Consider the following 12,156-nt stretch of genomic DNA (forward strand, 5'->3'; position numbering starts at 1 on the left):
AATCTTCTAAATCAAATCTTCATTTTACTGAAATAACAAATCTTCGTCCGATTTACTTTTCATCTAATCTAGCGACATTAGGCAACAGAATACCAATTGTCGAAGTTTTCAGTCATATACCTGGAAAACCACTCAATTTCTTCATCCATTTGAACGTACACAATCACGTCGCCGATATTTTCGTTTAGTAACGTAGCCAAAATTCCGAATTCATTTTCAATAACCATATGATCACACATTGCCATTACAGCTAGCTCCAATTCCAACAACTGTTGCTGTACTTTTACCACTGTGTCTTGTCCATAAAATCTATCTCGGCACTCTTCCATCAAATGCGGCGGACAAATGATTAAGAATATCGATCCATAGTGAATTTTTCTCAAGAAATCCATTGCACGTTCATAGTACGATGACGGAAGCTAGCATTTGAATTTTAATACTCGATGAACCATATAGCAAGATTTGTTTTCAAATATTGTTCACTACCTCAAGCGTTCGAATGTACATTCCGATGATTGGTGCATCATCGGCACTTGGTGTACCGGTCGATTTTTCCAGATCTGCCTTCGAACTGGCAATTTCCAGTGATGCCACGTTTTTGTAGAGATCGTTAAGTCTAAAATTTTGCTGGAATTTCCTGCCATAAACTTGGGCTATTTCCTTATAACGACGCTCTCCATCAGCCAACAAAAACATAGACTTGGTTTGTGAGTCTTTGTTGAAATAGACACTGTTTCCATTTTCCACTAATATTGCTTCATGCAATCTGTAACATTGGCTCGGCACCGTACCTATATCGTTAAAACGGATCCTTTTTTTAGAATTTTTTTTTAGATAAAATGCGAAAAATGATTTTCATCACTCAGATCACCTCTCGAATATTCGTTCCAAATCCTCGATACTCCGTTGCGATAAATACGTATTCAATTTCCGTCCATCATTTTCACCGTATATTTCGTTAATTGCTGTTAGCGAAACGTATTCCCACACATAGTCCTCAATGTCAAAGCCCGGAATCGCTGCGATCGTCCAGACATTTTCGCACTGTACGTTGGTATTTGTTGTCGAGTTCGAAGAAGGTAAACCCAACAAGAGTTTGTAGTAGTCGTCTAATTCAGCTTTGGAATATGGTGACTGTAGCTGATTATAGGTTTTGACACGATTTCTGTAATAAGTTTGACTACTTTTTGTTTGTGATCGTAGAAACAATAAGATTGCGACAATTAGAACTGTTAAAAGAATTATAGTTTTATTGTGAAAAAGGAATCGTCTGAATGAAAAGCGTACGTTTCGTGCCATTTTCTTATCCGTTTTGAAAGCAGAGAATTTCTCAATATCAAATTAAAACTACAGTGTAGACTATCATAGACAATTTAAGTATTCATTCAATCAATATTGCGCTCTTATCTCTGTAGATTGCCCGCTATCTTGACTACGATAATATGCGCGGATTGTAATTACGACGGCACGAACAGTTTTTCGTGTGTAGTGATTACTACTCTCACCTCTTGTAACGATTTAAATCAAATTAATCCAAATAACTGTAAATAAAGACGAACTAAATGACTGTACATTTGACGTCATGTCTTTAGTGGCTGATTGGGCTTTTCGTATTAATTTGATTAATAAATTCTGAGACATTTTCTCAATTTATCAGTTTCACACTATTTTCGGTATTTACCTCGGATTTAAACTGAACTCAAAAAATGTTCTTGGAATCCAACAGTTTGGCTTGTTCCACACGTTTCACACCACATCATAGCTTTGAACAGAAACACAAGATCCATGCATTCGTTGTGCAGTTGAAATTTTAGTGTAATAATGTCAGAGGGCGCAAATTTGTAACCAAATTTTGCAGTTGTGTACAAAGCTTTGCGTGGAGAAGAGGATTTCTATGCGATGAAATTAAAGTGGAATAATTGGAATCGGTTTACCAACAGATAACTTCGGGTGTTTAATAATTTATTGGATATGTATTTACCATGGTAACTCTTTATTGACAAAAAAAGAGTTGCAAATCTCACCTGCAGCTGGTAACCTTGTCACTCTACATTATCTACCATGGATGTATCTTTAGTATGGTGGTTCGAAAATTGTTCGGAACTTACAGTGCTCATTTTCGATTTTTCGACTCATTTTCGGATATAGAACAAGAGTCTCGACCATTGCATCAGAGAAAAATAGTTTCAGAACCTTGGTTGAACAGCCATGACAGCTATTATAGATTACCTGGAATCGGTGTTATTCTAAAGGTTTACTGCATTGTCTTAGACAGTTAATTCCTGCTCTTGCATGCAAGTAAATCTGACCACTTGCACTAGTCCTGGTTACTGAATATTCTCGAAAATGGCTTAGCAGTTGTCGTTTTAGGCGTTATTGAAGGTAACAAACTCATATCCCCTCTAACAGAACCGTTCAAATACAAAGAAGGGTCATAGTGAATGTGGTTAGAGAGGTGGATTATCCTCGGACATTTTTTTTGAACCGTTGATAGTCCAATGGACGTGTTCAAGTGACACGAAATCCTATGTTTCACTGACTCAAATCAGTGATTTTGGACCTCAAGCTGTGGGGTGTGCTAATCATTTCCACATTTCCCATGAACTTATTTCATGCACTCGAACGCAGTCGTCGGAGATGATGTTTATTTCTGATAGGTATCGTCCGATGTTAGTGTTGCCTTTCTTCGTCGAACTAAAGGTCGAGTACTAAGGCTAGTAGCTCGGCTCTATTTCTCAAGACAATCAAGATAATAGTCATGGGTTCAAGAAAGACGTTCTATAGTTTTACTGGCTCAATCGGTTAACATTATCATAAAACTTTCAAACTCTATTCGTCATATCATGGAACTTGTTTTAAAAACCTTGTAACGTAACTTACAGCTCATTTGAAATATTTTATTCTAATTAAAATTATCTTTTAGCGCAAAACTGAAATTTGAACGACGATTCTAATGTAGAGACATTGTTAAAACAGTAAAGAATTATAGTTTGACGAGAGAGAGTGGTATAAACAGAAATGTAGTGAAAAATATGTACGTATATAAAACAGCACTCACATCAACTCAATCAAACAAAGAAAGATATCGTTATTTCATGAAAATAAATCGAAATTCAATTTTACTAAAATCAAATTCGGTGTGAAAAGAAACAAAAGTTTGAGTATACGTAAAATGCTTACACATCTTCGCTACACGCATACCTTCGGCAATTTGTGCTAAAACAAGCGAAATATCGTAATCAGTCTAACAAAACCGCAAACAACCAGAGACACGCTTCGAACATACATTCAAATTATAATACTCAGAGTATCCTCACTAAGAATATATACTACAACCGATTTAGTCGCGATTCGCTAACGGAGTCTGTGATATTTTTGAACAAAACAAAAAAGAACTTCTAAACTGAGAAATTTTGCGATTGTGTCGCATTGTCAACATATATTTTGCCGATAATCAAAAACGTTGTTTATTAACAATATTCTTATAGAATAGAACAAAGTTGAATGTGCGATCCTAGTGTATTTCGACAGTGCTATTAATTATTGTGTATTAATACATATGAAAGAATCAGCTGTGCTTTTGATAGAGTGTTATTGTGTACGGTTGGTCATTATTTTTGGTGATATTTATATTTGGATACTTGTTTGATACACATTATGGTACGATAAACATTGCATGCGCACATAACACACAGCGGATGCGTAACAATAACATCTGGGCATTGAAGTGCTGTTCAACATGGAAATCAAAAAATCTCGGAACAAAATACCACCAGATGGCGGCTGGGGTTGGATGATCGTTTTTGCCCAAGCGTTGAGTAGTGTATGTTTTCTATATTCTATATTTGTTGAATTTTTCTTTTTAATTTATGACATTTTAATCTCTCGTTTTTTTATATTTACCTCACACGTACTCAGTGAGTTAGTAACAATTGAATTTATGAATGTGATGCAATGCCATTTTTGTCTCAAGGAATACAACGAAATATTTATTTATCAATAGATCATAAAAGTGTTTATTGTGAATGATAAGATTTCTGTGCTGTGCTATCATGGAAAACAGTTTCAGAGTCTGTCTGATGATTTTATCTTTTATTTTAAATACAAAAATTAGTCGAGTAAACAAAACCTAGTAAACAGTAATAATTTAGTAGCGAATCGAGCATGATTCAGCACTATAACAATGTCCAATGGAATTATGGAGAACAGAAGCTATCTGCAGCTGTGTTCTATAATGGCAGTGCCAATTTCGCACATTTTCCCGCATTTCAACACTATTAAATCAAAGTTTGAAATTTTACATTTCCCACTAATTCGTTAGGTTTTTTTTCGCAGCTGAATGATCTGAAGATAAGCCCAAAGATAAGCTAAATTCATAATATTTTGAGAGGCGACGACCTGCACATTACATCACGTACAAAATTCTGATTTTACCAATGTACACACACGGAATTTTGAAAACCGACACATTTTCTGTTTCTGTGTTTTACTTGAATTTCTGATTTCTTCATATAAAAATACATGCAAAGTGCATAAAAAACCAGTAAGCCACGAAACAGAAAATGTGTCGGTTTTCAAAATTCCGCGAGTGTACAAGGAAGTATCGTCATATTATAGCATAGCTAGTTTCGGTTAATAAGAGGGATTCTTCTGAAAAACAGAAGACCGAAATCGGACGCATTTTCCATTGGAATTTTTTATATGTGCCCAGTAAAGTATTCGACCCAAGAAGCCAAAACCTCTTTCAAAAAAAATTCTTCGAAGCTTGTGTGGCTAGTGTGAAGTGATGAAAAACTGAAAACTTGCACTTTTCTTACAAAAATTTCTCCAGTTGCACGAGCCGTAGAGGGTCGTGTGGGGTGTCATGAGAAAGGTAATTGCAGGTACTTCCGGGCAAGTAGGGTCTTAATGGGTTTGAAATTCATCCACACTGAGATATGCACAGTTTAAGTTTTCAACCGAAAAAAGACTGAAAACTTTCACTTTTCTAACAGAAATTTCTCGAGGCACACAAAACGTACATGGTCGTGTGAGGTGTCATTAGAAAGGTCGAAGTCGAGCCTTTTTGGTCAAGTCGAGCCGCCAGTCGACAAGGTGGTAAAAAACCGGCTCAGCCGAGTTGAAAAGGCTTGAAAAATTAGAAATTTTTAAAACAAAAATGAGAAAAAAAATTAAACTTCAGAACAAAAAATATTAGGCAATTAATTGGATCCGTCGATGCAAAATTTACCTCTTTTATCATCTTATTGCCGCCTACAAGATGTCGAAATGTTTGAATTCTAATGAACAAATGGGGGCAATAGGAACCAGAATTACGATTACCTCAAGCAGACAAAAGTAAGGTGGCGGAACCAAAAAAGCCTGGTAGGGCTATAAACATTCGCAAGGAAATGATTTAAAAACATGTCAACAAAGAAAATTTCTCCAGCAGAATATCTGAAGTACACGTCGGTAGCAGATTTAGTTGCCGATCCTCTTTTGTTGTGGAAAACGCATGAGGGATCGTTTCCATATCTAGGCGCGCTCGCAAAATATTGCTTTCCATATCAAGTAGCTCCAGCGCTCCTGAGATACATTTCTCTGAGACAGGATACTTAGTAAATAAGAAAACGGCTAATGTTGATCCATTAACCGTTGAAAAGATAATTTTCATTCATGACAATTTCAAACATATTTTGGAATCGTTGAATTGAAAATTCAATTAACTTTTTTACACTTTTCATCCGACTGACGGTTATTTTGTTAAAAAATTCCAATTAAAATTCAGTCTAATTGATGTTGTTGAGACGTTGTTTAGTTGCTGTGGCTGTGTAGTGAATGCCCCAATTATTTGGATTGATTTTTTTGTATGGTCATTGTATCAATTGGATATAGTGGTTTAAGTTTGAAATATTTTTATTGATTCTCCGAGCTTTCGGAAACGAAACAGTTTCCTTCTTCAGGGATATAATAACATTGATTTTTCGCTATCATTAAAACTAAACGATTACTTAGAGAATTCCGATATTTTTGGAATTATGTCATTCCAAGCCCTACTTAGCACGAGTCCTTTATCTATATTCATTAGGGTCCTTCGTATTGCTGAATTGCTAATCCTTCCTTTATGCTGCGTAGATGATGATTGTTTTCTTTTAAAATTAATTTCGAATTTTCCCAATTGATTTTGCGTTTCTTGTTCCTTATTGCATGTCTAGCGACTGCAGACTTGTTATATTCGTACCGTCTGACATTTCCTTTGTGATCCTCCAATCTCTCTTTTGTATGAATATATTTGTTGTTAAAAAGAATTACTTCAGGTAAAAGACTAAAAATCCGCTGTTAATTTTTAAAAAAATACCAAAAAAATTAGATTTTTTCAATTTTGAAAATTGAAAATTTATTAAAGCTGCTGTTTTAAGCCGGCTCGAGCCGACACAGTCGAAGTCGATGACTACAATTTTTCGGCTGGCCGCCGTCGGCAATTTTCGATTGGCTCTCATGTCTGCTGTACATATCTCAGTGTGGATGAATTTTAAACCCAATAAGACCCTATTTGCCCCGGAAGTACATGCAATTACCTTTCTAATGACACCCCACACGACCCTGTACGGCTCGTGTAACCGGAGAAATTTTTGTAAGAAAAGTGCAAGTTTTCGGTTTTTGATCACTTCACACTAGACACACAAGCTTCAAAGAATTTTTTTGAAAGTGGTTTTGGCTTCTGGGTTCGAATACTTTACTAGGCAGATATAAAAAATTCCAATGGGAAATGCGTCCGATTTTGGTCTTCTGTTTTTCAGTAGAATCCCTCTAAGTAAGATTCTAGTCAGGTATAAATTATTTAAATGAGAGACGAGGACATGCACTAACTTTATTGGTGAACAGATTGTTTTAACCTATTTTTCTGCAGTCTTTTCGCATGGCAAATTTGTTTCCATTTTGTATTTAAACGTCACCCACAATCCACTTTCCCAGTTCTATTTGTTTGTAAACAATTTAAATTGCAATGATTTTGTTTATATTCTCATTACAGCTTTTATTTTGAAATAACCAAATTAAATTCGTAGATTTGATAGCTCTTTACTATGGTGTAGTCGTAGTGATTTTTTGAAAATGTGAAGTTTCACGAAAGGGCTTACTTAAGTTAATTAAAATCCCGAAAATCCCTTAAAATTTCCAAAATTTCGGAATTATGGTTTCCGACGTTTTCTGGACGACTGGACGATCATCCGACTTAAAATACTTAAGATATTTAAAAAAAAACAAAAACAAATAACAAGGCCATAAAAACCACTTCAGGGCAGCAAGTTGCCTAGAAAATTTGTAAACAAAAAAAATAGCAAAAGAAAATCGTTTTGATCTAGAAAATTTAATTTTCGAGGAGCCGGATCTACGAAGGGTTTCTGACTGGGCAGAAAACCGAATTGCACGCATCATGGGTTCTTGAGGGACTAGGTTAACGATTACATTTCAATGCAAAATCTTTCGAGAAATATTTGTTAAGGAACCGAATGTTCCGAATGAATATGACTTTAGCACGTTTTCAAGTTTTAAGGATAGTCTTTTTATTCACTAATCGACCTTTAACCTTATTCTCCTAGACAACTTGCTAAGCAGGTGGGTCAAGACGTTCCAAAAATCACTATACAGTTACTTTACAGTTATATTTTTGGTGTATGACTATCTAGAAATACTTACTTAACACTCATTTGTTAGTGATAGCAACCGTTTCCATAGAACGATTTTATGACTATTTTCTCGAGAGTTACTTCTGCTTGAGACTTATGATATCTCGATAATTACAATATCTGATCAGCACTCTGTATATTATCGTCTTAAAGTCTTAGAGCTTCTTCAAAGACACCAATTTGCAGTTAGGAAGTACTTCCTCTTTCACACGTATTTTAGAATTTTGAAACCTCGAGAATTACAGATGCTCCAATTGTTATAATTTTCTAATTTTATGGTTATTCCATTATTTGATTATTTAAAAAAAAATTGTTAATGTTACTGAAACGTAAAGTACATGAAGTTAATTGATGTTGGGATGCAAAGACTCTATGGAGCTGAATTAGGTCAGCTTTATAAGTGATCTTGAATCTAACCAACTAACTAACGAGATGCATTTTTTTAAATCTTTCAGATGGTTTCTCTTCCGATACTCACCGCTTTCGGATTAATATTTAAAGATAAATTGTCGGGAATGGGAATGCCTGTTAAAGATATTTCGACGATTACAAGTACCAATTCAGCATGTAGCATGCTTATAGGCGTAGTAAATGGACCGCTGTTAAAAAATTTTGGTTACAGAAAAGTTGCTTTAACGGCTGGTTTAATGTTCACAACGGGAATCGCCTTGACTGCATTTGCAAATAATTTTTGCCAATTTATTCTAAGTTACAGTATTTTAACGGGTATGTTAACCCGAGCTTTTAATTTTAATTTTATTGCAATGAAAAACTTACGGTTCTCGTTTTGATTCAGCCTCAGGATTTGGTCTTATTAATTCATCATTTTCATTAGCGCTAAACACATATTTTCGTAAGAAACGTAGCAGAGCTGCTGGTACATCTGTAACAATTACCGGATTGGGCCCAGTATTATATCCACCGTTAATAACAGTCTTGTTAAGCTACTACGGAGTACAAGACTGTGTTCTCATTTTGGCATGTCTTAGTTTACATGTTGTAGTAGCTGCACTCCTTCTGCAACCGATCAAATATCATCTGATTCACCAGCCGACTGACGAGGAGTTGGCAGGTTTAAATGATACCTCAAATGCTCCAACTGAAGCTGCAACATTAAAACCAAATGGAATTGATAGTAATAGTCGGTGTGCTTTTCTTCGCCATAAATATTTAGATTAAATTAATTGTTTCTAATCGCAGTCACTGTAGGACAGACTTTGGCACCAATACCAAACGCAATCGAAAATAATTCGATGACGGACAAAATGAACGAACTGGAGCGTTACCGGTTTTTTGGATTCGACAATTCGATGGATAGGCCGAATGAGTTGAGGAATGGTACGAGTTATACAAAGGACGATACTGATCCGAAATTGGCGACGAGTCTCAAAAATGTGTAAGTCACTTTAGATGCCATACGAATGACTTAAAATTTGCACTGAAATGAGAACTTTATCAGTCAAATTAGTTGGCAGCCGATGCCAAATATTTATTCTAAGTTTTAGTCGACGATGCGCAACCGTTCTAGGCAAACGTTCTTTTTTTTCTGTAAGCTTAACACGGAACGACGCAAAACTAATATAGAACAAGAAGATTTTCGCTTAATTGTAGATGTAATGTTCATCCGAAAAGTGTGTACATATTATAACATGTTGTTGTACAACAGTCCAATTCACTCGGAATCAGGTTTAATTAGATTAGATTTATTTAAATAGAAATTACACAGACAAAGCAATGGCCTCAGTTTACTTCGTTCATTATAACAAGTAACAATTCGATTAAAATTTCAATTCGAATTCACAAAACTGTTAAACAAAATACAAGATTCAGCAGATGACTAAAAGGGTACATTCAAAAACAACATCCACATTACAGTAAAGCTCGGATAAGTATACCGTGTTATAAAGAAACCAGTTTGTCCCGAAAGTTCAGCTCGGGTCAGGTAGTTTTTGAAAAAGAACTAGTCATCTGACATGAACCTGGTTTTATACAATGCTTTAATATCACCTGCCAGGTCAGGTTCGACCTGATTTAGATTTCAGACCCAGCCGAAATTGATTCTGAGCATTACTTCTTAGGTTCCTGCCAGACTAAAAAAAATGTTCTCTCCATGTTCCGGGAGCAGTGGGAGCAGATTTCAAATACTTCGAAAAACATGGCCGTTCTTTTCGAATATCTCCAAAAAAGCCGAAAGGGCGGTAGCTAATTTAAGGATCAATTATCCTAGTTTTTCAATCTTTTCAACAATTTTCTTACTCACATTGTGCGATATGCGAATCCCAGCATTCAGTTTATTTACTGAAACATTTTTTAATAAAACAATGTCGACGTAGGTATAATAGTTAGATAATTTATTTATTATTTCATTCATTTTCGAAAAATTAAATTTAAAATATTTGTACCGTTTGTTTTTCTAAATGTGTGAATGTTGTGATCATTGAGATAGATAAAGTACATGTGTATGTGCGGCATGCTTTTAGATCGAGAGAGGCCATTCTGAGGTAAATAAATCATAACGTAGTTTATGTAATTGCTAATCGGCAATTTTATCAGTTCAAATTCAAAGTCAAACTAGTTTTATTCGCGTATAAAAATAAATTGCTGATAACGCCGTCAGCTGAGCGGAGTTGTATACATGATACAACAAAAAGAGCCACAATGATTGATACTAAGAATCTGTTGCATCGTTTTGTATAAGAAAATTGGAATGAAAGTCTGAAAATCTATTCCTTCTAAATTTTTAACGTCTTAATGCATTGTTGTTGTAGAGTCAGACTTCGTTCTGGTCTTATGGTAAAAGATGAATAGTGGAGTGGATGCTTGCTTCATTGAAAAAGTAGTAGATCCACATCCTCTTGGTTAGTATTAGTTCATAAATGGAAACTTATAATTTATGTCAAAGAAATGAAGACTCACTCGGTAGCAACGACATCAGTGAATATACACGGCAGAGTAAAGTTTCAACTTTTTGTGTTGCTCCTTCCTCAAGTTAATGCTAAAAAAATGTTTTGACCACCCTCTGACATCACATGACATTTAGACACATTACACTCAAAATCGATTTTATTTTTTAAGAAAATGGCAAACACCCGTTCGCTAGAATTGAATGACGAATCGAATGAGCTATAACTCAATAATATCGGAGATAGCTTGTTTTCCAAGTGGTCGAAAAATTGGCGAATTGACTCTTACCGTTTTCAAAAAATGAAATAAAATTGTTTCCTCTACTTCCAGGTCACCCGAAGACGAAACCCAGCCGCCACCGAAAACATCAATGCTGTCAGGCGTAGTGCGTATCTTCGACTTAGATTTACTAAAAGACCTTCGATTCATAAACATTATTGCTGGTACGGCAATAGCAACATTTGCAGAGCTAAGTTTTGGTAACCTAATACCATTCATACTCAGTGATATGACCTTCTCAAACATTGAAATTGCTACATTTTTATCAACGCAATCAATAGCTGACATAGCTTCTCGCTTTTTATCGCCATTCATTGGCGACTACTTAGCGATTCCAACTCGAGTCATGTACCTAGTTGGTTTGTCGTTGTTGATCGTATTTAGAACGAGTGAGTTAGTTGTTTTATCAGAACAAAAAGGGGTCTGGCGCATTATTGACATTTTCATACCGACTCATGATTGCAGGTGTCTTACTTTGTGACAATTTGACAAAACTACTTATTATTGCCGCCTGTATTGGAGTTGCTAAAGGAATAAGGACTGTGTACATAATTCTTGTGATCCCAAATTATGTGACGATCAATAAGTTGGCTTCAGCTCTAGGTATTCGAATGGTATCGAACGGTCTAGTGGTATTGTGTTTGGGACCGTTAGTCGGTAAGTTCATTGGTTTCTGCAGCTTTGATATCTATAATCACTTCCGTTTGTACATTTTTCTAGGTTGGATTCGAGATTTTACCGGCAGTTATGTTATCTGCATTGTTTTTATGAATTGCCTTACTTTAACGTGTATCATCATGTGGGGTACAGAGATATTGTATTATAGGTTTAAATATAAGCCCAGTAAAAAAGTTTAGATTTTTTTTAGTTTTATTTTTACAAAATAATTATCGGTAATATCTTACTAAAGTTGCGAGGGGACCGGCCATCACATGAATTACATGCAGAAAAAAGGTTTTACAATAAGTCACAGTCATGGTTTTCCGAGGGGTAACCGACTCGAGTAATTGACTACACACCCTTAATGGAATTGCCGGAGTATCCGGTAAATAAATGTAATTGATGGAAATTTCCTCCAGTCAATACCTTATAATTCCATCAATTGCTTGTATTTCCTAGGGTTCCCATTGGTCCTCTTTTTAGAGAACATGTCCTCTTTTTTCGTCTCGTTCTTCTTTTTTACAAACATTCTAAGAACATCACTTTTTTGATGAAAACGTCCTCTGTGACCTCTTTTTTTCAGGTCTTCTTCTTTTTTAAGTAAATTTGATGCAGCTCATACCTAAAGAACGAAAAATTTTCGCTT

The 12,156-nt window shown here is 35.4% G+C and overlaps 2 protein-coding genes across 6 annotated transcripts; one reads left to right on the forward strand and one right to left on the reverse strand.

Moving 5' to 3' along the window:
- LOC119068877 lies at positions 1-1,425 on the reverse strand. 3 transcript variants are annotated; one of them, XM_037172715.1, is made up of 4 exons: positions 1,288-1,425; positions 872-1,229; positions 487-811; positions 1-419 (listed from the first exon to the last, which is right to left on the reverse strand). In XM_037172715.1, the coding sequence occupies exons 3-4, from the start codon at positions 694-696 to the stop codon at positions 78-80; spliced, it is 552 nt and encodes a 183-aa protein (XP_037028610.1). In that variant the 5' UTR covers positions 697-811; positions 872-1,229; positions 1,288-1,425; the 3' UTR covers positions 1-77. The 3 variants fall into 3 exon arrangements, with proteins under 3 accessions (XP_037028610.1, XP_037028609.1, XP_037028611.1); XM_037172714.1 differs by having other exon boundaries at positions 872-1,377; XM_037172716.1 differs by having other exon boundaries at positions 487-791; positions 872-1,372.
- Positions 1,426-1,748: 323 nt separating this feature from the next.
- LOC119068866 (monocarboxylate transporter 13-like) lies at positions 1,749-11,736 on the forward strand. 3 transcript variants are annotated; one of them, XM_037172703.1, is made up of 8 exons: positions 1,749-1,815; positions 3,489-3,823; positions 8,123-8,393; positions 8,464-8,808; positions 8,868-9,063; positions 10,902-11,239; positions 11,316-11,507; positions 11,571-11,736. In XM_037172703.1, the coding sequence occupies exons 2-8, from the start codon at positions 3,740-3,742 to the stop codon at positions 11,705-11,707; spliced, it is 1,563 nt and encodes a 520-aa protein (XP_037028598.1). In that variant the 5' UTR covers positions 1,749-1,815; positions 3,489-3,739; the 3' UTR covers positions 11,708-11,736. The 3 variants fall into 3 exon arrangements, with proteins under 3 accessions (XP_037028598.1, XP_037028599.1, XP_037028597.1); XM_037172704.1 differs by lacking the exon at positions 1,749-1,815 and having other exon boundaries at positions 3,265-3,823; positions 10,902-11,050; positions 11,132-11,239; XM_037172702.1 differs by lacking the exon at positions 1,749-1,815 and having other exon boundaries at positions 3,265-3,823.
- The last annotated feature ends 420 nt before the right edge of the window (positions 11,737-12,156 follow it).

The sequence above is a fragment of the Bradysia coprophila genome, assembly GCF_014529535.1.
Source record: "Bradysia coprophila strain Holo2 chromosome X unlocalized genomic scaffold, BU_Bcop_v1 contig_20, whole genome shotgun sequence".
Taxonomy (NCBI): Eukaryota; Metazoa; Arthropoda; class Insecta; order Diptera; family Sciaridae; genus Bradysia; species Bradysia coprophila.